This window comes from Empidonax traillii, unplaced genomic scaffold, assembly GCF_003031625.1.
Source record: "Empidonax traillii isolate 1590-97213 ecotype Southwest subspecies unplaced genomic scaffold, ASM303162v1 scaffold15:size5535645, whole genome shotgun sequence".
NCBI lineage: Eukaryota > Metazoa > Chordata > Aves > Passeriformes > Tyrannidae > Empidonax > Empidonax traillii.
The window spans coordinates 4,450,143-4,475,265 of NW_020955208.1; the positions used below are offsets into that span (position 1 = coordinate 4,450,143).

Genomic DNA, 25,123 nt, shown 5'->3' on the forward strand with positions numbered 1-25,123 from the left:
AGAGACCTGACTAAGCCTGATGGTTCCCAAAAGAGAAAAGAAGGAAAAAATCCCAACTAAACCCAAAACTCACTGTGGTTTTTTGTTCACATATGTTCAAAGTAAAGGCTGGGGTATACACAGAATGGGTACAACACTCAGAGATACCTCTTCATGAAGCAAACCAGGCTCCAGTTAAGCTTTGATTTTCAGGAACACCCCCAGAATAGAAGCAGCAGTTAATGTTCAAGCACTAAATGAGATTTTATGGAGAAACCATGAACATATTTGAGGTGGTACAAACTGGCATTCTGATGGTAACAGTAATCTTTGTACTAGATTTATCATCACTAGAACTCTTCCTGCTAAACTAGTGTAGGATAAGGGAAGTTTATGGATCTGTATTTTCACAGACAAGACAATGGATTTAACAGCTTGTCGGTCTGTACTTCCCCAAACAATCCATGTGCTAAGAACTGTTAAGCCTCAAAGAGGACAGGCAAGTTAAACTTCACTGACTTTCCAGTGGCACTGATGCACTGCAATGAAGAACAGAGAAATTCCAATGCTGAGAGGGGTATTTGGAGCGTGTAACTTTAGGAAAACACCACCCCTCAGTCCTTGCTACCAAGGAGCTGATATTTTAATAAGCACATTGAAACACACCAGCCTGCTATGTTTTCCCGAAAACTCTTTTTCTGTCTTTGCTTTTTAGTAGCTATTTACATAGTATATAAATTATTTTATAGAAGAAAAAATATCAAAAAAAAGAACTGTTATTCTTTCTCTCCTCCTATACAAACCAGTTTGATTCATCACTGACCACAGCTATATTTGATATTATAGTTTGTGTCCATGGAAGGAATTCTGGTATCAGAAATTCAGGAGTGTGATGCCACAAAACTAGCTCAAACCAAAGTGGAAGGTTAGAGAGCGCTAGTCTTGTACACCATCTTTGAAATGTCACCATTAGAATAAAACCAAAATTAAAAAAGCCTGAAGTAAAGATATCCTTAGTCTGCCACATTATTCTCCGAAGTCCTAGAAAGTATGTTGAAACATGCAGGTCCTCCAACATTCAGGAGCAAGAAAAGGACCAGAGGTGAAGGGCCACCAACTTAAATAAATGCTGCAGCCATTTCCTGTTTGACCCTGAAGAGCTTGTGTGATCACTAAGAGGTTAAAGACCTGAGACAGTTGCTTCCAAAATTACTGTTAAGGATACAAAGGCTTAACTTGATGCAACAAACTGATTCTGTGATGCTGCTGACCATCAGCCACTGAACACCCACGGATAACACTGTAACACTCAAGGTAAGATTTTTATCTACATTCAGGTACCGTTTGTGCAAAGATCCCAGAAAACTCAATGTGAACACACACAGATTCCAGCACACACGAACAAAATCATCCTGTGTGCAAAAGCAGGAATACCCACGGGGATTTTTAAGCGTGCAAGGCAATCTGCAGGGTGGGGAGGGGAATGACCATGACAGGCATGGGCAACTTCTGCACGAATTCCTGCAGCTGCTGAAGCTGCTTTCCAGCATGACCAACAGGCCAGTACCTGACTATCTCCAGACAGGTCAGACTATTAATTATCATCCAGGTTTTAAGGGTATTTAAATAGCCAAATACAAAATTCTCAACTGTTTTAACACGTTAGCTCCTTTTCAGCCCAACCAAAAATTAAAATGCAGAGATCACTGGCACTGTTTGATCTCAAACCAAATAAAGATTATTTTAAATAGCAGATCACTAAAATAAATATAGAAATAAATATAAGTGGTCAGACATCACACTGAAGATTTTTTTTAAAGAGCAACTTAAAATTTAATTGAAATGTTGCTTTGCAGTACTTAATTCAGATCTAGACTGTCAGCACCCTAAACACTGATGCTGACTGTATCATTTTTAATGCCTTTAAAACACTTGTAAAGTCAAATTTTACAATGTCATCCTTTTAAATAAAAATCAACAGATTCTTTTTAAAATTCACTTACATTAGGCAAAATTAACTTGAGGCAACATTCCTCCCAAGCTGGTAATTACTGCGACTCATAAGAAGCAGCCCTATACACAAGCCCTTTTAATTGAGCCACTTAAGTTTATTAATTAATTTACAGTTCTACAGTGTCCTCTTTAGTTTTAATTATACAGTAGATAGAAAAGAGGGAAAGAAAGAAAAAAAAATCTGTTCTTTTGTAATCTTTTTCATTTAACACTCCATGCAGACTATAGAAGCTCACACATTTATATAAATATACACACCTACACCAACCCACAATCATGTAGAAAATACACTTCAAAGTACATTCTTTTTCTTAGCCACATTTTCTTTTTACAGGATAAGTGACGTGATCTAAAGACTCAGTAATCCCACTGTCACTAAAGCAGCACATGGTGCAATATCAGGTGTCTGAACAATAATTTAGTGTTTTATTTACCTGGACCTCACTTGTCCTCTGCTTGATGGCATCTTCTTTCTCCTTCAGGTCTTGCTCTACATTATTCTTTTCCCTAGAAGACCAGCAAACAATGCAAGAATACTTCAGAACATCAGCTACAGCAGGTACAGTTATCCAGCCCCCTAAGCCTGTATCTCTCTTTAAATACATAGTGAAACATTAAACACGAAAGATGTAAGGGATTTCTGCTTTCCAAATTATTTACAAGACAGAAGCCCTCATAAGGGCTCTGCATAAACCCCCCTGCCCTTCCACCAACTGCACTCCAGTGATAAGAATGGCTCAAAAATGGAAGGGGGCGGGAGGGAGAAATCAATGAAATACTGTCTCCAGTGATCTCACTGTTGCTATGGAGCACTTGTCTAATGAAAACTGCTAGGAAAAGTGGGAGGGATTGCATCAGATTCCATCTCTTAACCCCTGCAAACACAGCAATGCCCGTGCTCACAGCAGCCAGGAAACATTTCCAGCAGGCCAATGGAGCCGATTGATGCCCTTTGCCTGTCGGATTTTGGATCCTTCCCTCGGGAATCGCAGGGAGAAGCAGGAAGGCTGGCTTGGCTTGCTGCAATCCTGACCTGCCCAGAGGCTCCACACCTCGTGATTTGCTGTGTCATATCAAGCCTGTCTCTCCAGGTATTTATTCAAGTTTAAAAGTGACTACTGATGACAGGGGAATTATCATTAATAAATTTTTGGTAGTCGGACATAACAATAAGAAAGGGAAAAAACCCAACATACACCTCACGAGTGTTACTGTTATTAAAAAAAAATCAAGAGTATCTCTCTCTAGACAGTATATGGAATCTTTTCTCCTTTCACAGAGGCAGAAAAACATTAACCTCTACAGTTTTAACATTCTCTTCTGTAGACAGATATTTACTGTCCTAAAGATTTTGTTAATAAATTAGCACACACATGAAAAGTTAGAATTTGAACGATAAACTTAGCATTTCTAAATTAAATACCCCAGTGAAAATCTATCAAATGACATTACTGGTATATATAGAAATTAAGGTAACTTCTTAAGGTGTTTTAATAGCAGCAGATTGTTAATCTAAAACTTTTTATTTTATTGTTTACTCACTCCTATTTAATATAGAAAAAAGTATTTCTGTCTCTGAAGTAAAGCAAGTCTACCCTAAATTCTCTTTAAATAGGCTGAGGAATTTTTGTTTACTGCTAAGCCATGTATAATGGAAAATAAAAACAATCCAGATGTCAGATCTCAAATGAACATTTGCTCTGGTAAATAATTACTGTTGATTATGTTCTGCTATTACTTATCTCAGTATCTGATTAAAGAGCAACTTCCTGATTATGCCCAAAGGGAAGGTTTAAATGGAAGAAAAAGGAAAGCTGTGGAAAGAAGAACTTTAAAGAACAAGGCTACTTATTTTGTTGAGTGTGATCCTTCAAGTTTTGTAAAATTCCTCACTCTCCGTTCCTCAGAAAATGGAAATTCTGAACAAATCTTCACCTTCTCGACCACAGCCACAGCACACTCCTCTAGCTCAATAAACTGTAGCATGGTTGTATTTAGATATTTAAAGCACAGCAACACAGGGTCGAAACAAGCTCTGATGCTTTTGCTTCCACAACCTTCCATGAACAAAGGCTCTCAGTAAAGCACTTCCACAGACCTACACACAAGTCAGGCTGGAAAACACCTCCAAGCCCTCAAACACCCCTTAAGCACAGCAGACACTCAGACATGTTCATCCCGACTGAAGATAAAAGAGAATAATCGATTAGGAGAATAAATACTTGTTATTTTTCCTGCTTGGGTGGGAAAACTGAGCAAGAAATAGAACTGCAAGCAGGTATGTATGCTTATCGTACAGCCTTTCCACATTCCTGTCACTGATGTGCCTAAGAGACTGGCAGAGATGCAGATCACTTCCTTTTTATTTCAGCAGAAGCCAGGTACCTAAACCCTTAAAATCTGGACTAAGCAACAGGATACAACACCCACCCACAGGCAGCTTACACGAGCCAAATCAGAGCACAAACAATGAATTGGAAAGAATCAAGTGAAAGAAGTATTGTCAGGCAGAAAAAGAAAAGCTTAGGCAGCAGTCTCAGGCAAAGGAAAACAAGCTGAGCGTATAAAGTCTACACATAACACAGCCCCTCCTCCCCCCACCCCAGTAATGCCTCTTTGTTTCAAAGAAAAGACAACACAGACCTACTTAATTCACTAATTCTTCTGAATGCCTCCATTTCTTTTACAAACTATCTGGTATGCCCCTGTAGGAATGCTCAGCAACTGAAAGAACCAAAAACAAGTCACAACATTGATTTACTGGATATGACAGATTTCCTGGATCATAAAATCCCTTAACACATCAGCACTTGAAAAAAAAACCAAAACCAAAACCAAAACCCAACCCAAAAAGAACTGTGGTCTCGCCAATAAAGGACACTTGTAACCAATTCAAGTCAATTATTGAAAGCAATACAATTTCCCTATGGATTTTAATAGCAGTCAGGCCAGGAGAACCTCACATCAAATAAACTAAAAGCAATGACTAATTGATGGTTTCTCCCATGCAGATGCTTCATGATTTACAATCAAATAATTTTAGTAAATCTCTAAGTTTAATACTAATTTGTGAATGGAGTAATTTATAAAAGGGAGCCAGCACATTACAAATATTTGTCAGAGCTGAGAGCTGCAGTCCCCTTGTGTCAGCAGAGTCATTCAAGCCACTCAACCCAGCCAGGCTGCCTGATGGCCAACACTTAAAATCACCTTAGTTCCAAAGGTAAAAAAAAAAAAAAAAAAGATATTTTCCATAATAAGAGACAGATGACTATTCTCAGAGCTGGTACAGTTATCTACTCTCACAGCTGCCCAATATTTCCTGTTTTCCCATACATTTGTAATTTTGGGAATCCCTAATGTAGCAGTACTTCAGTTTGGCAATGCCAGAAAAAAATGCCAAGGGTTTGCCTTGTTTCTTCCCCTTTTTGTTCCCTCAAACTTCACAGCTGCAACACCTCAGTCACTTCCAAACCAGAGGTTAGAAGAAATGATTGATGCTACATTAAAACTCTTTCACTGCTTGGCTAAGATGCAGATCAGCTTTATGGCCCTTCTGACGTGGTTTATATTCAGGACAATATGAATGTTGCTATCCAGCACACGTGAAGGGTGGCACCTCTGGTGAGATATCCCAAGTTAAGCTCAACTACTTCACATGCCTAGAGGGGAATGTAGTGCTGGTAAAGCTTGAAGAAATCCCACCAATCTGTGGACAGTAGATAAGTTTTGAATGCATGACTGCAAAGCAGGGTTTGCTGGGGAAGAGAAAGGTTCTGTGGCTCAAGATAGAATATTAAGAACATCTGGTCTTGCCTCCCACAATGCTGATCAAAAAAAGCTTCAAATACCTTTCTAAAAATACAGTGCAACTGAAACAGAATTTAGAAACAGCAGGGCTAACAGGTTCAAAATGATGCAGATCCCACAAGGTCCATAGGCAAACCATTCCCATCAGAGGGGAAATTATCCTCACTAGCATTTTATTCTTCATCTGATCCTCAACCTACACTTCCTGACATTGTATTTATAAAATTAGATTACAAAGCTATTGGCTACCAGAAATCCTGCCCACACAAACTGCTGAGCCACAAAGACATCACCTCCGTGTTCTTTGCTCAGTCTCTCCAAAAGCTGTTTTCCACACATTGTCATTCTTTTGGCCATTTCCTCTCTTGCCCTTTTTTTTTTTTTTTGGAAGTGCACTTCAAAAATAGATTCAATTTCTGTTACTGGGTCTCAGAAATGCAGCACACTTGGATACTTCTCAATGGAATCACAGACCGGAATTCTTATACATTAAGTCCAACAGCTGAACAACGCATCTTCTTTAATAATGAACAAAAATAACTTCAGTTTAAATTACATTTTTATAGGACAACTATCAAGTCTGAGAGTATACTTCATCACTTATAACAGAAATGTGGATTCACCAAAGATGAAAAGTCTCCTACATTGACCACACTGTTAATCCTGTTCTGAACCTCTAAATCATATAAATTTCCCCGTTCTAAAAATAACAACCTTCTTCAACAGTCTAATGTCACTCTAATGTGCCAAATGTTGTCAATGTATACTTGCCACTGCAGAAATGAAAGCAATGACTTTTCAAAGGCCATGGTTCCTTTACACCTCACAGCAAGAAAAGAAAATAAAACAAGTCCCAAACAGCCTGGGTTGAACGTTAGGCTGCAAGCCCACCTACTGAAAACCAACCTCCTCTAAAAAGTCATGCTAGCCAACAATTTATTTCCCTCTAAGATAGTAACAGCAAATATACACTGTTGTAAATCATATTTCAGGTTAATAAATGTAAGTGTTCAAAATTGGAATTAATGTAACCTAAAGAATGGAGGAAGGCAGAGCAGGGAGAAGTGAGGAGGCAGTGGGAGTAATAAGACAGAGAATAAGCAGCTGAAGTGAAAAACATTTATGCATTTAGGAAACAGACTGTGCTTTGACACATTGCCAAATTAAATCATTCCTGCAAGTGACATGAATTAGAGAGGCAGATTTCATCATGACAAAGCACCCTCACTTAAAAAATAGGAGAGTTTACTATTCTTAATAGAATTTTCAGTAGATTTATCCTAGTAACGAAAAAAAAGCTGAAGAAAAATACCTGCTATGTCTGAAGAGTATGATGAAAACTACAGAAAAAATATGGATTTGATTTTCTTAGTCACTTAGTCATCTTAATTACCTTAGAAATAATCAATGGAACCCAAGGGTCTGCAGACATCAAAACAATTTTTCTCAGTGCTACAGTTTATTTTACTAAACAGAAGACAAGCATCTCCATCTTTACCACCGTCAAGACCTTAGCAGAGGTCCATACACAAAGTCATCTTCCCAATCCCCACCCTCCATACTTCATTTTTTCCATCTCATTTCCTTACAGGCATTCGAAAATGAATTCCTTCTACAAATCAAAGATAACTAATACCAATTTATATTATGGTTCCAGCATCCTAAAGATCTGCTCCATTCACATCTGCCAATTAAGATGAACAAGGGAGAATATTTCCACCTCAGGATGCTGAGATAGGCAGCTCCTGAAACACGCCCTGGGGTCATGAGGGACAGACCCTTCACAGTCCTGCTGTCATTAAGTGCACTCATGTGAGTGAACAAAGAGCAGAAGTGTTGAACAGTACCACGGACATGCTAACCATTTATTTCAGCAAAGCAGACTATTAGCACCTGCTTTTCTCTTAGGCATCAAATAGGTTTTTAAAAAGCAGTCAACAGCACAACTGAATCTAAGGCAGCTCTGACTATTCCTCCTTTACGTACCTCTGCAGGTCCACAATTTCATTGTTCAATGTATCCAGTTCTTTAATTGCAGAAAAATCTGCTACAGAATTCGGTCCTTGAGCATTCTGAAAGATAAAAAATAAATACCGTTAGTCTATAGCTTATGCTGTCCAACAACTATATTCACTTCACTTCTGCAGCAACACGAGCTATATCCTCTTGTAACAACTGCTGGTAGCGTTGTATTTCAAACACTCAATCTCAGAACACCCCAAACAGTGCAGATGCCACATTAACAGAACACAACATACAGCCAAAGCACAGAGATTTCAAAGAGTTTGTCTCCTGCAAACCCTTGAAGACATCTGGCACAAAAGCACAGGACGACTTGGTCATACAAAAACCCCATACAGTCCAGTTATAAAATGAGATTTATCTTACAGTTAATGGCTTCCTAGCATTCATTTCAGAGAGGTTTATTTACTACTTTTATATTTCTGTTTCTTCATTCAGTGACCCTCATGTTGCAGAGTACAGTTCAGCGTGAACCTTCAAAGTACTGAATGAAACTTTGACAACACACAGTCATAGGTAAGTTACACCCATGAGTTTCCATTTACTCGATGTTTTTGTAACACAACGATTGTAATACAAATGATTTGTTTCAAAAAAGCACACATAAGTGGCTGGAGAACAAAAGCTGAAGACACAAATTAGCAAATGTTGAAATTGTTCTACTGTGCCTTATCACAACATGAACATGTTTAGAAAGCCAGTCAATGTAACTACCTTCTATAAATACATTAGTTCCTTCAAGTCTTGAATAAAGTCTTCCAAGTCAAACACAAAATTCAGAGGAAAAATACACACACGTAATTAAAAAAGGCAAGTGATACTCTCAAAACAACACAAAAGTTTTTAAAAGCTGAAGTTCCTCTGCAGATAAATCAAGGTGCTATTAACTATGTGTTTATTCAAGCCTATACCCTGGAAAAAAAAAATAAAAATAACGAGAGCCAGGAAAAGACCTAAACAGTAAATCTGAGCACACAGTGGCTAATAATATTATTCAGTAAAACTATAGATTATTCATGCATATTCTACTAGAACAAATGGTATGAACTGTGAATAAAAAAAAAAAAAGAACAACCCTCCAAACATACAGCTATTCTTAAACTGGTTAATGTACAGCTTCTAAGATGGGTAAACTAGCTATGATAGTAATCCTGCTCTAAAGGAATTACAGTGAAAGTTTTTACTTCTAGGACAGGGGCAAAAGGAAGACATGGAGCTATTAGCTACAAGTGCAATTTTTTTCCAGGCCTCCTTCTCTTATCAGTTAAAATAAATCCTGCACGATGACACCAGCATCAAACTTGAGCAAAACACAGTGCAACCTTATTTTCAGTTGTTCAGGAGAACTGGTGTGGAGGAGAGAACTGGTGCGTTCAGGAGAACTGGATGCATAAAAGCATTTTTAGCTTCAATATAGAAGTTAACAAAGACAGAAGTTAGAACTCTATGCTACCATTTACTACACTGCAATGTGCGTGCAACAACACTTTGAGTTTTTAACTCCAAATGGTAATAACAGTAAATTCCTGACAAAATTCTTTGAGAGGACATTGCATGGAAGCTTAATTCTTATGGCTTGTAATGCAAGTGATGATTACAAACAGTTCTAGGTAAAGAGACACAGCAACAAGTGTTAAACTGCTGCTGTATCCCATCCATGGGATCTGCATTCAGGCCTCAAAATGGAAATAAAAGTTACACTACTGTGGTAATAAAATTCTGTGAGGGAATCAAACATTAGGTAACAGCAGCATACATATCTATGCAATTTAAACACCTATCAGGGATCACAAGTTAACCTTCCCTATGTCAAAACCACAAGAAATACATTTTACATACTGATATTTCTGCTACCACCTTTCTATTGGTCAATTCAGAAGACAAAGCCTAAATTGTTTTTTGGGTTTTTTTTTTTTTACAATGTCAGCCACACCACGTCAAGAAAACCAGCACAAAGCCTATTTCTGCCTGCTGCTCTTGTCCCTTCAGTTCAAATCTTGAGCAATAACCTTGGGCAAAAAAAGTTCTTTCATATCAACAAAACAGCATCTCTTTTGAAAAAGCTCAAGATGAGCTGAAAGTTCAGCTCAATTTAGCAGAAGAAATTCTTGTTGAGGCTTTACAGAGCTAACTGACAGCTAACTTACCTTCTTTCACAGCAGTCTTATCATTTATGTTAGTAATGAAAAATCACATTGAAGTCTTTGAGAGCGTTATAAAATCAATTTACACAGAATAGCAGTAAGCAACACTGATCTCATCTAATGGTTTCTAATCACTAAATTTTCTGCAATATCATCAGTAAAACCATGGTTATTAGTCCTACTGATAACTGCCAGGGGACTACTGCTCTGTCACCACCTCCCCAGCAATTTCTCTTTCCAGTTTAAGCAGCACATGCTGCCAACAGGAACAGCCACAGAGGTTTGGGTTCAAGGAAGAACCTCAGGGTTCTTCTGGATCAACAACGCTGGAAATCAGCAGTAACTTGAGACTGGAACACACTGTGGCACTTCAGAGAAGTGACTATGAAGAGTCTTAGAAGGATGTTCATTATTCAACCAACAGACAGTAAATATTAGAAAAGCAAAGATTCTCTAACCTTGAGAAAGCAGAGTTAACAAACTGACAGAATAATAAGGATGAAAAGCAGAGTGGTGCAGAATGGAAAAAACAGTCCAAACTAGAAAAGAGACATAGAAAGGAAAGCAAACATACAAAAAAGATTAGTAGAGTTGCAAATAAAGCAAATTATTTTTTAAAAACAGAATGTAAAAACGAATTAGATCCCAGTTACAGAAACTCAAAAGCAGCGCCAAGTTTTGAGTTTCGGTTTTTCAGGTGTGAATTTTTCATTCTGTTTAAGGAAGTTGCAGAATTGGGTCAATGTTTTGCACAACCAAGAAAAGGTAACTCACATCAGACTTCATGATGTGTCAGTCACATAAGAATTTGTGATGACCACTACTGTTCCAATAACTACAACCTGAACTGCTGATTACTGTTGGATTAAGACAGATGGCAACCTATGACTATGAAGGCACCTAAACCATCGGGGAAGTATAAAATGGAGGAGCATTTACTTTTAAAGCTTTAAATATACAATTCTAAACTTTTAGTTCACGTTGTTTCCAAAGGTAATAAAAAAGATCAATGCAAAAAAGGTAACTGAACACAGTAGGAGAAAAACATTGAACTTGTGCATGTCACTTCAGATGCAAACTGAAATTTCTTTAAATAAGCAGCAGCAAGATTATTCTTTCAAAAGAGAAACTCTCTGCTTGGTTGGCAGGTGTAATAAATGACAGCTTCATTTTGAAACATGGATTGAAGTTTTTTGTCAATTCTTTGCACCTAAAACTTCTTTTTCTTCTTGATATTATGATAAATTTAAAGGTATGTCAGTACTTGAGGTGCTTCTTGTATAGCCTTTGAAATCAACATTATTTGTTTGAGATTTATACCAAATATGCCAAATACATCCTTACCTTCTGTAAACTGACACCCCTGTCTGAAGGTGGAATCATCTCTGGAGTCAGAACCTGAGGTGGATCAATGCCCTTTGTTAACTTCTGATTAATTAAATAGAAAGCCAAAGCAAACTGTTCCTTTGAAAGCTTCCCGCAGTCCTTGGTGTCACAGAGAGCCCTGTACAGAGATGCACACAAAATAAATCAAATCCTCATTTCTGCAAATACAGCCCTGTTTATTGTACTTGCTGTCATCTAAAAATGTGAAACCTGTTAGTGTGCATCTCTTCTTGGAGAAAACAATACAGATGTAAGGCATGGTACCAAATAGGAAACATCACTCAAACACACACAATCACTTCCTGTTTTCATGTTGAGGCCCAGAGCTCTGGCCTGGTGAAAGGCAGAGTCAGGGCTGGGGGTCACTAACAATATCTGAGTACCTAAGGTCCTCCTCAATTAAAGAAATTTCCACTGCCAACACAAGTTAATCTAAATTTTCCTACATTAGAGGATGTGTCAGCCATACCTTGGGGAAAAAAACCCAAAGGTTGTTCCTATCAGAGTGTCCTGCAATAGCTCATAGTAGGGAAAGAATTAAAAAAGCAGTGAGTGTAATGAATGCATTGCTGCAGTGAGTGTCATGCTGCAATGAATGTACAGCTGTAAGGAAAGGCAAATAAGTTGTAGAATGAGATGGGACATAAATCTTGCATGCTAAGAATTTTATACAGCTGATTCCTTTTACCAGTATATGGGTAGTATCAGTGATTAGAGACACAGCAATACTTTGATTCTCAAATACACGGGGTAGCTGAAGTGAAGCATTTGTTTGTAAAAATCTGCGTTCAGGCAGTTTACCTCCTCCCATAAGACATCGTGCATGGCATAAACCTGTTTTCCCCCCATTTCTGCCCAAAAGCAGAAGCAATAAGTTACCACTGATTATACAAAGGCCACGCTATTATACACAAAAAGTAACTTTCACTTTCCAAAAAAAGTCACCGTAACAAGAAGCGAGAACCATGCCACGACCTAAACAGCTGTCATGGAAAAAAAACCTACCAGATATGTGCAAGGAGAGCAGAAGGCAGTCCTGTCTTCAAGAATAGTTCTTTGGCTTCCACACCTGACACAAATCCATCCATGTCCTTGTCGGTTTTCACAAAGATCTCATCATACTTAATTTTGTCTGCAGGCGATACAACCCACTGAAGGGGGGTGAGGATGGAAGGGAAAAAAAACCAAAACCACAATACTAAGATAGAGAAAGTTCTGTTCTCAGAGTTACATAATTCAAGAATTACAGCACAGATTTAAAAAGTGATATATAGGTGCCTAGTTCATGAACCAGTTTTATCCTCCAAAAGAGAGACATGCAGAGATCCACAAGCACCTCCAGAAGTAAAGCATTTACACCAGTGAAGCACCGAGGCTGGTTGGAACTGCTCTGCCTCCTTGCCTATGCAATAAAAGCATTCCCTGGAGCCCTGATCTCCTCCCAGCATGGGGCTGAGCCCTCATCACTGTGATCAGTCCCAGTCCTGCTGACTGTCTGGCTCTATCAATCTTGTCCCATTTACACAGCTGGAGAGCTTTAGCTGGAGGGCCTGGAGAGCTGCTCAAGTCCAGCCTGTTAATAGCTGGCACATTCTAAATTGTAGAATTTACCTCTGAACAAGGCAAAGATGGGAATTAGAGCCATTGAGCAATTTTTCACGACACTCAGCTACTATAAAACTGGTTTTTTTAGTGAAAATGGCTTCAAGTGCATGTATGAATGCTAATTAATTTCAGCACACATGGACACTCAGCAGATGACTCCCAAATGGTGCTGTACACAAAACACACTGAAACTCCCCCAGAATGGCACTGCCTTGTAGTACATACTGCAAGACTTATCATCAGTCAAGTAGACTGCCAGATGAAAACTTTGGCATTTCCAGAATTAAGATGCCAGTTTCCTATTGATTACTCAAATATGGGTACCCAAATGTTCGAGCAGCATCTGATGCATTAAATACTACAGATCTTACCTTAGACCTACTTATTATTTATTTTCTTAGTTTGAATATAATGAACTATAATCTTGTTGGAATGACAAAATTACAATCTTCTTAGGAAGCCATTTCTTAAATTCTGGAGTCTAAAACAAACTTCTAGAATCCATCAACCAATCAACAGGGCAAGAAGCAAACTAAAAACCTGTAGCAAGACTCTTTATACAGGCAGTCTCCAAAGAGCAGAAATCTTAAATTAAGAAGAGAAATCTTCTAATCATCAATAACTTCAGAACTGTACCTGTGTTAATGGTGTTTTGGCAGCTAAAATGCCTACAGGTGGCAAGGACTGATGAGACTCTTTGGTGGATGTTGAAGATGGAATTAATGGCATTGCTCCTGGAACACTAAGTGGTTTTCTCTTGGATGGTGGCACCAAAGCTGCAGGCAAGGACATTGGCACTGGTTCCTTCTCCAAAGCACAGTACACCAAAAACATGGCCTGAAGAAGAAAACAAGGTGTGTGGATGTAAATATACAAGTAATAAACACAAATATATAGGCTAAAGAATTAGTTAACAAGTATCCTGGTATAATTTTTTCATTGTGTTTCTCCTTAACAAGCCCCTCAACTAAACTGCAGCTTATTGCCTGCTGACTGTGTCTCAGTACTACTTTCATTTCAGGTTCAGTGCTTAGCAAATGAAGTTCAGTATTTTTTAGAACATTAAAAGGATTCTCTTAAATATTACCAGGCTTGTACCACAACTTGTGGAATTTTATTTGAGAGAGGACTTCAAATACTTAATTTTAATGCACCACCATTTCCCCAGGAATTGCTCCACTTAGCATCTATTCTTTTACTGTGGCCATCTCTTATTTACCACTTTTTACATTATTTCAGCAGTCCTGGCATAAAAAGTGTTAAAACTGTAACCTGCTAAGAACTTCTGAAGAATTTATATATAATTTCCTCACAAAAATTTTCCTCAAGGGTATCTTGAGGCACTCAAGTTCTATAAATACTGAAGGTTAAGGTAAAACTTCCTCAGTGCAAACACTCAGTGTCTCCTGGGACAGCAGATCTCAGGTGTAAGATTTTAATGGCTCATTTAGCCCTCAAAAGAAAGTTACTGCTGTGCACTGAGAGACATTCAACAAACTGACAGAAACATTAAACAGTACTAAAACTTGATTAAGGTCTCCAAATATGGATAATAAATGAATCACACAGTCAAAAATTATTATACGAGGCATCTATTTTAAACTCTGCCATCAGTATTTCAAAACCCCAGGAGGCAGAAGGTACTTACAACTGCAAACTCATCTCTGTCCAACATTCCATCACGATCAATGTCACTCAATTCCCACACCTGCCAAAAAAAAAAAGCAGAATGTAGGGATGCTTGCCTGAACTGCAGCATCTTCCTATTTAAAACCTCATTAAAAACAAACGTGAGAACAGCCTCCTTCCACCATATCCCAAGTGCTATTGAGATTACCAGCATTAGTTTTCAGTGAGGAACCTACCCTGGTGTAAGAGGTGATCTATCCAAATATCAAAAGAAATGTTATTTAATTTTTCAGTTTAACAGTTGCACTTGTGTGTGGCCACTCCAGAAGATGGCATTTAATAGTTTCATAGTTAATTTAATAGGCTCGTTACTACAAACCTTCAACAGAAATTGCTGAGTGCAGCACAGGCATTATTTGTGAATTCACAATTAAGAAGAAAGGTATTCTTACTCGTCCTAAGATGTCCACTGGCAGTTTGGAGTTAAGGAGTACAGGTTTCACCTTATCCCCTGACAACAGTCCATTCACTGGATTTAGGCTGTCAAAAATAGCATCATACTTGGCTTTGTCTTCTGGCTGCAGGGGCAGAAGAAAAATACTACTTATGCAAACAGTCACACTCGTAGCCTAAGAAGCAGCAGTTCTTTCAAAAGCACTTTTTTCTTTTTTAATAAACACACACTGCAGATCCTAATGCTTATAAGAAAATATGAAAAAGGTATTATTTTAAAATCAGCTAGAGACTCATTCAAAACCCACTGAGATTTCTCCTTCAATTATTTTCAAGGCTTCAGGTCACTATTCCTTTTTCTTTTTTTTTCTTTATTTCAAGTTCCTAAACATGAAGAGATTTCCCAAGGGTCAGGTGTTCTTATCAAATTAGGTCTTCTAGCCCAATTACAGATTTGACAGGAATGGTAACCATTAGACTTTATAAACTGTAACTACCAGTAGCATTAAATTTTTCTCAGAAAGACATGTTTTCTTGCAAACCAGATAATAGTTCTTGGTAACAGTCTGATATTCAGTTTACCTTAACAGCCCATGGTAGATCACTTGGTGCTGTTCCACTGAGTAGCAAAGGACTACTGGTATCAGTCTAAGGAAAAACAGGGGGGGGAAAAAAAACCCCACATTAAAAGAGACATGATTCTGGATTTGCAAATACACTCCCTTATTTGAGAAGGTGCCTCTCAAAGCCAGACCTGCATTTTAGTCACTCATAACAAAATTTAGAGTAAAAAGTTTAAAATGTTTCTTCCATTAAGAACAACACCAATAGAACAAATACCATATATTTCTTTTTTTCCCTTCAAATTACACATAATTTTATATTAAAATCCCAACCAGAACATTTAGCATCTTACTCCATATGGCTTAATTTCCCCCTGTTGTAGGGCCCCATTGCCCAACAACTTTTTTTTGGTATTTATACCAAACCTTCCTAATTGTTCACTTAACAGCAGTTCCCACTAATGAGTTCAAATGTTCAATCAAAAGAGAAATCTTACAAATCTTGGTGGAGGAACAGGCAAGTTAAGACTGCTCAGGGAAACATCCAATCCATTCTGTGCACACGCTACAAGTCGCAAAGCCACGAAAAATTCCTAGAGGAAAAAAAAAAAGGAAATTTGGAAGGATTTATTATATGAAAATACAAAATTTCAGATGAATTAAGAACTTTTCTAGCACTGCTATGTATGCAAAGGGTTGCAAATGGCTCCAAAGGGGGTCAGAAAGTGAAAGAAAGCAACAGGCAGCAACTGGGGGATTCTTCCATTGTGGCAGAGTTTGTAATTAATTTTCCAAGCATTTGGTAACTTCCAGGCCAGTGCAGTCAGTTCTCAGCACTCAGCTCTTCTATGACAGAACAGTGCAAATTTGAAGTGTAATTACAGCTGTTTGTCTTTGAGGAACTGAGTTGACTCCAAAGATGGTTGATGGAAGGGGAGGAAAAGAGAAAAAGAAGCCCCAAAAACCCACTTGGCAGACGTTACAAACTCCTCCTTTTGCCACCATGGGATGAAGCAGTTCCTTCTCCCCAGACTGTAAGTTAAAGAACTACACTTTAAATCAAAGAGCAACACACATCAGAGCTTGTCTGTAGCACCACTGATCTGTAAAGTCTGCACTGCTCATTGCCACAGCTCCAAACAAAATGTACTGATGACAAGGCCACCGAAATTGGGTAAAGAAGAATTTTGGAGATTTTACTAGAATTTTAATTTCTGCATTTTTAACTCCAAGATGAAAAGGAAAAAGTCACCTTCTTAGTAAATACAGTACATTAAATCTTAAATTACTTCTCAGCATATTGTACTGCACAGCCCATTTTATGACCTGAAGAGAAGCTGATGAGGCAGCTGAAGGCTATTCTATTTATTGTAGCTTTCACTCAGGTGGGAATCACACAGCTAGTTCCAGTTAAAAAAATCTGGGGGCAAATCAGGTAGAAAAACTGCTTGGCTGAACCAGAAATCTTAACTTTAATCTTGTTTTAAGGTTTTCTAATGGTTAGAGTAACTTCATACATCACATAAATAATCATACCTGTTTGTTGAGGATACCTTTGCCATCAGTATCAGCCAAGTCCCAAATCTAAAACACAAAAATAATAGAGACAAAGTGTTCACAGCACTGAGAGGAAGCTGGCAAGTTCTCACTCTATTTAACAATGCATTCTTGGAGGAAGGTCCAGGTCTTAACTTTCATGATAGCACTTACTTGTGATGACAAATTTAAATATTGTTTTAATTTCCACCACAAGCTACATATATAGTAGAATAAGCAAGGACACTGAGGTTGGAAACTATTGGATAGAACAACATTAGGGAAGATCATGTATCTTGTAGTACCACTACATATTTTAATTTACACAGGATACTAACTGAAGCAAGAGACAGGATAATTAAGTAACTGTCATTAAATACCTTTCCAAGTACCAAATCTGTCAATCCAGACTTTTTCAAGAAAACAGCTGCATCAGAAGCTAACACTCTTCCAGCATTAGCAGAATCAACCTGGGGAAGAAAAACACCTCACATGACAAACGAGCTTTTGAATTGATGTCTTTACACAAGCTCTCAAAAAGGTAGCAATGAAGAATGCTCAAGTTAACACAGTCACTTTGAGAACAATCTTCAGGCTTTTTGTAAGAAGAAAAACTACCTTTCATTAAAAATCATGTTACACTGAAAGTAAGACATTTTGAAGTGGCTGCTCTGGATTTAACATTTATAGGCAGGCTTTGGAAGTTGGTATCTTAAACACTGCTAAGTTTAACATACATTATGCATATGCATCTAAGCATCTTCCACACTCTAATATGTTTCACAATGGTTCAGAAAAACACACTTTATCCTAAGATTCAGAGAAATAAAAAATTTTGCTGCATGACTCAGTTTGGGGCAGAAACAAGGAAGGTAATTCACGTCTCTCAAGTCATAAGCCAACACCCCAGTACAACCATAAATCTTACAGGCTGTCAGTGAAACCTTAGATTAATTCCACTTAAAAACTGATAAAAACACACCAATATATATGCAAGCAATCAAGTGTTCACTGCTGTAAGCTTCTAACCATTGTTTCTGTCTGAATTTCAAGGTCTCCAGTAGTAAGTTTAAAGCACAAGGCCCAAGAATTTCTCAAGCAGGTAGGGAAGGTTGTTCACATTAGGCCATCACCTGAACTATCTAATTAGCCCTTTGTAATCACAGTTTACTCTTCTTGATTCCTGCAAAAAATTTGACTTGTAAGGACAGAAATATCTCAGAGTTTGTTAACATTTCAGTTTTCAGCTCTGCATTCATTACTGTTATGGTCTGGAAGAGAGGGCTCTGCTTGAAGATGCCTTTACCACCCCACCAGAGGGAAACACTCCCTAAAGTGAAGCTTATTTACAGAATGAAGAAGCTGGTGACAGTTTTGGCAGATTATCAACCAGAATGCATTTCTCCCTGGATCAACAGGGAGATGGTTAAAATAGGTAGTTAGTACCTAAAACCTTTTCAAGTGGAAAAAGCAAGCAGGAAAACTTGTATCACCTACATGGTGATGTAAGGACAAGGGAAACAGAGGAAAAGCTCCAAGCCTTTGAGAGCCTAAAAGCAAAAGGATGCTTAAAAGGGCAGAGAGTAGGACTCAAGGGTATCTTCAATCAGTTCAAACTGTCACCCTCAATACACCACACAGGTAGCTTCAAGATGACGATGCACTGCACCATTTCCAGTCTCACAGCTCTGTGTTTAAACAAAGACTATATTCAATATTGTGTTTGGAACGTCAGACCAAGTGCCCAAGTTCACAGGTGCAGCACTCACAAGGTTCTCAAAGCAAACAGCTTCCAAAGAGGGGATTAGAACTGGCTGGTGAAAGCCTGGGGAATTTATCACTTGGAAAGAATGCTGCAGCAGATCAAAGTTGTCTGTAGACACTTCTGGAAGGGAACAAAACACTCAGAAAGCAATCCCAAAAGCATAATTTAATATGAGAGTGAAAACATCTTTTGTTTTCAACATTAAGTAGTATGATTTCGATTAGGAGAGGTTTTTTCCTGTAATTGAGGATTCCCCGATAAGGGCAATAAAATTACAAGCACTACAGCTTTGTAATGAGGCTGCTTCTCAAATTTTTAAAATATCCAATGCAATCTGGATGGCAGAGCTGTTCATCTTATAGGCAAAAACCTGCCACGACACTGCATCAAATCCCCTTTTCAAGTAGTGGAGTCAACCTTGCATGTAAGCACAGTAATCTTGGCATCCACTCAGAAAACCTCCAGCCCAAGACTTCTCTTTCAGGAAAGTCATAAAACACCCCAGTATCAGCAGTGTTTACCTTTTATTTCTCTACCTCCAACCCTGAGGAAGGTGACTTTAAGAGATTTATGAAGAATTCTGATTTAACACAATATGGATATAGTTGCTTTTTGTACAATTAATTACCTAAATTTTAGTAACTTTTTTTTACCTAAATTTTTACCTAATAAATGACCTCAATTTTAGTAAATTATTTTTTTTAAAGGGCTGATTTCAATTTCTTTACAAATTACTGAGTCTTGAATGTTGCGATGAGGGTACTTATGTTTGCATATTGCACTGAGAAGATTGCTGGTGTTTGCCAGTTACACACCAGCTTGGCAGAGTTTTTTCCCTGATGTGCAAAATTTAGTTTTCATGGCTACATCATCCAACAGCTTCCTTGTTGCACCCTGTCTTTTGTAGGGCCAGAAATTACTAAAAGTTACAAACAAACACCTGATGTCATTAGGTCACAAGGTTCCAGTGAGCAGTACTTCAGGTCAGGATTCATCAAGAATTCAGCAGCAGCTCAGGCACACTGCTTTCCTGCCACGCTGCCTCATGTGATTAAGTAACTTCCTACTGCTTTCTGACATGTATTTAAATTCATCCTTTAACCTCACGCTGTTCTGGGAGTCAATCTAGAAAAGGTTAAAGGGAAAAAAAATTATTTGAAAGAAAAGTGTCCCCATTGAAAGGTTGAGATTCCAATCTCACTCTAAGTACAAAGGCCAGGATTTGCACCCGTTGCACAGCACATTATACCAGATGAACTGCTTCAAGTCTGGGACAGAGCTGGAAGTGTACTCAGCATCAGAGCTATTTCAGGGGATAAATTTATTCTCACGTTGCATGGAATGCTCTGAAGTACTTCTGGTATACACTGAAGAATAAACCCACTCTACCAGCACCACGGGACAGAGTGGGAAATGTCTTTCTAACATTTCTGTTCTGAAAGTTGACATCTCCTTATCTGAAGAAGGAAAGGCAAAAGTTCTCTAATGCAACTGAAAGTCTTCAGACGGTACATTTGAAGCTACTCTTTAGGATAAATGCATTAAAGAGTTCAGCTGAGCAAGTCAGAAAATTAATCCTCTGGAAAACAAATCCATTGGCACAACTTCGCTAAAGAGTAACATCATGTTTAAGGAATCCCCATTCCTGTCTACTGCTGAGGCTGCTGGACAACAAATAGTGCTCCAGTTTCACCAGGCTACATATTCCAAAAAATGGAAGTTGCTAAGTGATTTAGGAACCAGTATCACATTTCAGCTTCAATTCACTTTCTTTATCCAATCTTTTGCTTCACACTTCAGTGGTTAAACAACTGCAATCAGGAGGAAGAGAGAGGCAGGCACATGGCAAAGGTGGTACACGACAGTGAGAGTCAGAAGTATTGACTTGGAAACCTAATGGGCAAAACAATTAGTTCCTTGCCTTTCCTTGTGCCCTTACAATGATCATCTTATAATGATACGGGATTGTCCTAAGGCTTTTAATCCAATGCCTAGAGATAAACACACAGTGGATTTGTCCATTAGACTGAGGGAAAAGTTTGTGAGGTTGATACGATCTCCTTCAGCCACCAGCAGCCACCTGGAGTGAGGTAAAAAAATCTGCTCCTCTCCTCTAGTGCAGAAAAACCCTTGTTAAAGTACAATGGAAAGCTCAAACTTTTCAGGCATCATAGGCTTTAACTGCTGGTTTATGCACTTGGTAATGAGACTAATCCTCTAAACACAATCCAAAAATAGAGCGTGGATAGAAATCATGGTCTGGTCTCTTCCCCAACAGATAAGCTTACATTCTGATGTTGACACTCAAGAGAAGTTCCTAAATAAAGAGGTCATATACACTGTATCCTGCCTTAGGACAAACTGACATTACCAGTGGCACAAAGTAAAAAAGGTTGTTTTTTTACAGGGTTCCCATAAGGTTGTTTTTTTACAGGGTTCATTGATTACTCACCAGACCTATTAAAAAACCCACTTATTTTTAATTGTTTTATACAGTCATGTAGTTTACATTTCCCTGAAATTTTTATATCATATTTGTACAATAAAGTACATTACACACATAATAAAAAATATTGCTATTATAAAGTGGGTGAAAAAGCTGAGGGTTTTTTTTAATGCATTTACAGGAATTAAGACCCTTAGTATCGCTGGGTAAAAATATAAAAGACAAGTGATAAATAAAAATCATATTGTATTTTATTTTTCCACTATGGAGCCAAAATTCTTGTATCTGTTGAATGAAGCTGCAAGAACTACAGGCATTCTTTTTGCATTTGGTGACCTTCTATCCAAATTTCACTCCTTACAACATCCTGTAAGCACCTCTGGGGATACTCCAAGACAGATGCAAGTCTTACATGATGCTGCACTACAAACACAAGAAGTTCAGCTGCACTTGGAAAAAGGAACAAAGAACATTATCAGTACAGCACTTGCAGAATTCACTCCATTCCAAGAGCTCACAGTCTGTTAGAACTTTACAGTGATGTATGTAATAACACCTGGCAGTTCCCTGGCAAACTGAGTAAGTCATCTTACAAACAATATTAAATTTATACCAATATAGCTCAGGCCTAAGTTAGTTACCATAAAATTATATTTTAAAGCAGAATAGTGTTCCTTGAACTTTTACTGTTCACACACTGTTGGCCAGCCTGAATGCATAGCAAAAGAATATCAATTCTTTAAAATCAACGTGAGGTTTGTTCTCTCAACCAGAACATACATACCTGTCGATAGAATTTCTCATACACAGGATTTGCACTCGATAGCTGTAAAAGAGATGAGAGAGAAAATTAACCCTGAAGCTCCACATTTCAACTCCATCTCCGTGGGCAAAAAGAAAAAAAAGATATAAAATACTTTCTATTGGCCTTCAAAGAAGCTTTAAGGTTTTATATAATTCCATCGACTCTGTAAAATGATGATGACACCAGCCCAGCTCCTCACGCTGTAACTTTGAGAAGATTGACTTCTTGTTTTGCAGTGACACCAGCCCAGCTCAGATTACCATCAGTGGGTCACCAGGTGAGGCTCTGTGAAACAGGAACTCTTGGGCAACATCGCCCACAGGCAAAAGCAGAAACCTGACACGACTCAGGCTAGGAAGTGCTCTCTAATATTAGAGTACAATAATTTTATTTTGCTCTCCACTGCATCATTCTTTAGAATTTAGGGTCATATGCAACCAGTCGGTGAAATTCTCAGTTATCCAAATTAAACTCTGGATTCACAACTAAATCCACAGCAACAGTCCCACAGTAAAAGACAGTCATGTTTTAACTTTGGTTTTTGTAACGTGAACCCTTGTCAGGGACAACTTCTACCTGCGTTCCACTGACATCCACCAGGCATTCAGTGCTCACCTAAACTTAAGTGGGTAAGCATAAAACCACTTCTTTGGAAAAGTCTTTCTTTATTAATTTATTTTTAAATCCTTCTTAGAAACTGTAAAAAAGCCTAAGGCCTGAAACAATGCAAACCCACACATCTTGGCCTACACCAAATACCCTTGCCTAGGGGATTCCCAAGAAATAAAGTGTTAGGGTGACCTCTCTTCCCCAACATAAAACCAGGCACAAAATCAGATACTATTTTCATGAAGTGCATGTTGCCTAAACCACAGCTTCATGACTGGGTGCATTTATGCAGAGGATAACCCTAGAATTACCACAATGTGTTGCCCTGACAGAGTCTGTGTGAACAACTGAGCACAATACAAGTTCATTACACAATACACAGTAAAAATGCCCAAAGCATGTAACTTGAAACATCATCCAAAACCAGAGTTCTCCCTCTTAAGAGGAATGTGATCTGAAACACCAGATTCACAGACCTTTGTACAAACAGAATCCAACAAAGTAGCTTCTTGGGATTTAAAATTTAGAAGCTTGAATTGAAATATAGAAACCAACAGTACTGTAGATGTTGTGAATCATATAGCTGTAAAAACCCACTTTACTACAGTCTGTATAAATGGTGACCAGTTAAATAAAACCACATACATTTCCCTACAGCAACAGCAAATACAGTTGCTCTTTTGGCTAAGGACTTATACCTTCAGAGGTGTTCAAAGATTATTATGAGAGGAAGTTTGGCAGAAATCAGAGGTGTACTGCAATGCTGATCAACTACAGAATGTGTGCAGCAACACCAGAACATCCTGAAAGACAAACTATCCAGGACAGCTGGAAATAGCAGAAGAACTTCCATTCAGACCTTGATATCTGCTTATTCAGCAAGTACACTGCTCCAGAGACATTCAGCTTCTGATTTCTGGGGTTTTTTTTGGTCTTTCTTTGTGCTGGGTGGGGGGAGCTGAGAGTGTGCCAACAGGGACACACAGCTGGTGAGGTTTTATTTATTTATTGGGGGTGGGTGAGAAATACCTCTCGCATAGGCAGACGAGAAAAATTACATATGCTGGGAAAGCGTCATTGGTATTCACTGCAATACCTCCATTTTTATAGCTTAACCTTGCTCTGACTTTGCTCTGGTACCCAAAGACTTTTATTATTTCAGCCAACAACTAAGCATGCATTTACACAGCCCTTAAAATAGCCTGACAAAATATATTCAAGTTTTGACAGCCCTCAGACTACCATAACACCAACACAACAAACAACTTTCAACTGCTCTTCAGCACTCCAAAGCAGGCTGTGTTTTCTCACCTAAACCTCCCAAGCTGTAATTACCAACTTTGCACACCAACCTAGAGGGGTAGTTCTCCTAAACATTCAGGTATTTCACTAAGCACTGTTCATTAGAATGTAAAAGTCTAGGCATAAAAATTAAAGCTCTGAGCAGAAAACTAGAACAGAGCTGGCCAGTACACACACACTGGAACCATCAATTCTTGTGCATCATCCCTCTTGCCCAATATCACCCTTTGTTCAGCCAAATGTTTCATTATTACAGCCAAACTGATCACCGTCACTCCTGGACAGGAAACATCGTGTTGAAGTCCTGCAATGAAAACATTAAGTGCAAAATAATCTCTTTCACTCAGTACTAAAGAGTATGAGCCAATAATTCTTATTTATTTCATTAGTGTTTCCAATATTAACTTTAACATCAGAATCACTGCAATAACTGGAATTTCCTGTGATGCTGCATTGAATAATAGTAGCAAAAAGGTTTCCCAGACTATTTTACTAGTAACAGACTTGTTTTTCCTTCAAAACACACCCCACAATAAACCAACAGATGCAAACATATTCTTCTAGAATAGGAAGAAAAATATTGTTCAACACCTTTCCAAGTGCTGCTACAGAATCTACCTGGCAGAATTCTTATCATGGGGTTTGTAACAGCCAATTGCAGAGTAAATTCAAGTTGTTTTAAATGCAAAAAGGAGGGAGGGAGAAAAGGTCAGATTCCACAGCGTACAGAAATAGCAAGACATTATTATGACTCCATTTCAAAGTTGATCACTTCATAAGGGTAACGTGTGTTCTAGTAATTACAGTCTTTGATACAAACCTGTGAACCTTAGAATGCTAACCTAGGAAATAAAAAACACCTTCAGGGACACCCTTCCTTTTCATCTCTGTTGTCAATCAAGCCTTTCTTATCCCCCTGTTTTCATCCCTCTGGCACACTTGCATTTAGCTGTAATAAGATACTATTACCAGTCTGTCCACCCCATCCAGCCACAACCTTCCTCCCGCAGAAAGGTTTAAAAACAAACAGACAAGCCAAAGTTTTCCACTGAGAAA

General features: G+C 38.3%; 1 protein-coding gene across 5 annotated transcripts in view; it reads right to left on the reverse strand.

Moving 5' to 3' along the window:
- EPS15 (epidermal growth factor receptor pathway substrate 15) overlaps window positions 1-25,123 on the reverse strand; it is a 66,823-nt gene that overhangs the window by 18,597 nt on the left and 23,103 nt on the right. For all 5 annotated transcript variants that reach the window (XM_027894235.1, XM_027894263.1, XM_027894225.1 and 2 more), the window contains 12 exons: window positions 22,136-22,177; window positions 17,521-17,610; window positions 17,141-17,188; window positions 16,102-16,197; window positions 15,624-15,689; window positions 15,041-15,166; window positions 14,608-14,667; window positions 13,596-13,796; window positions 12,360-12,505; window positions 11,313-11,472; window positions 7,789-7,874; window positions 2,427-2,499 (listed from right to left, as the gene is read on the reverse strand). In XM_027894235.1, coding sequence (XP_027750036.1) covers window positions 2,427-2,499; window positions 7,789-7,874; window positions 11,313-11,472; window positions 12,360-12,505; window positions 13,596-13,796; window positions 14,608-14,667; window positions 15,041-15,166; window positions 15,624-15,689; window positions 16,102-16,197; window positions 17,141-17,188; window positions 17,521-17,610; window positions 22,136-22,177 — 1,194 coding nt within the window. The remainder of the gene's footprint in view (window positions 1-2,426; window positions 2,500-7,788; window positions 7,875-11,312; window positions 11,473-12,359; window positions 12,506-13,595; window positions 13,797-14,607; window positions 14,668-15,040; window positions 15,167-15,623; window positions 15,690-16,101; window positions 16,198-17,140; window positions 17,189-17,520; window positions 17,611-22,135; window positions 22,178-25,123) is intronic.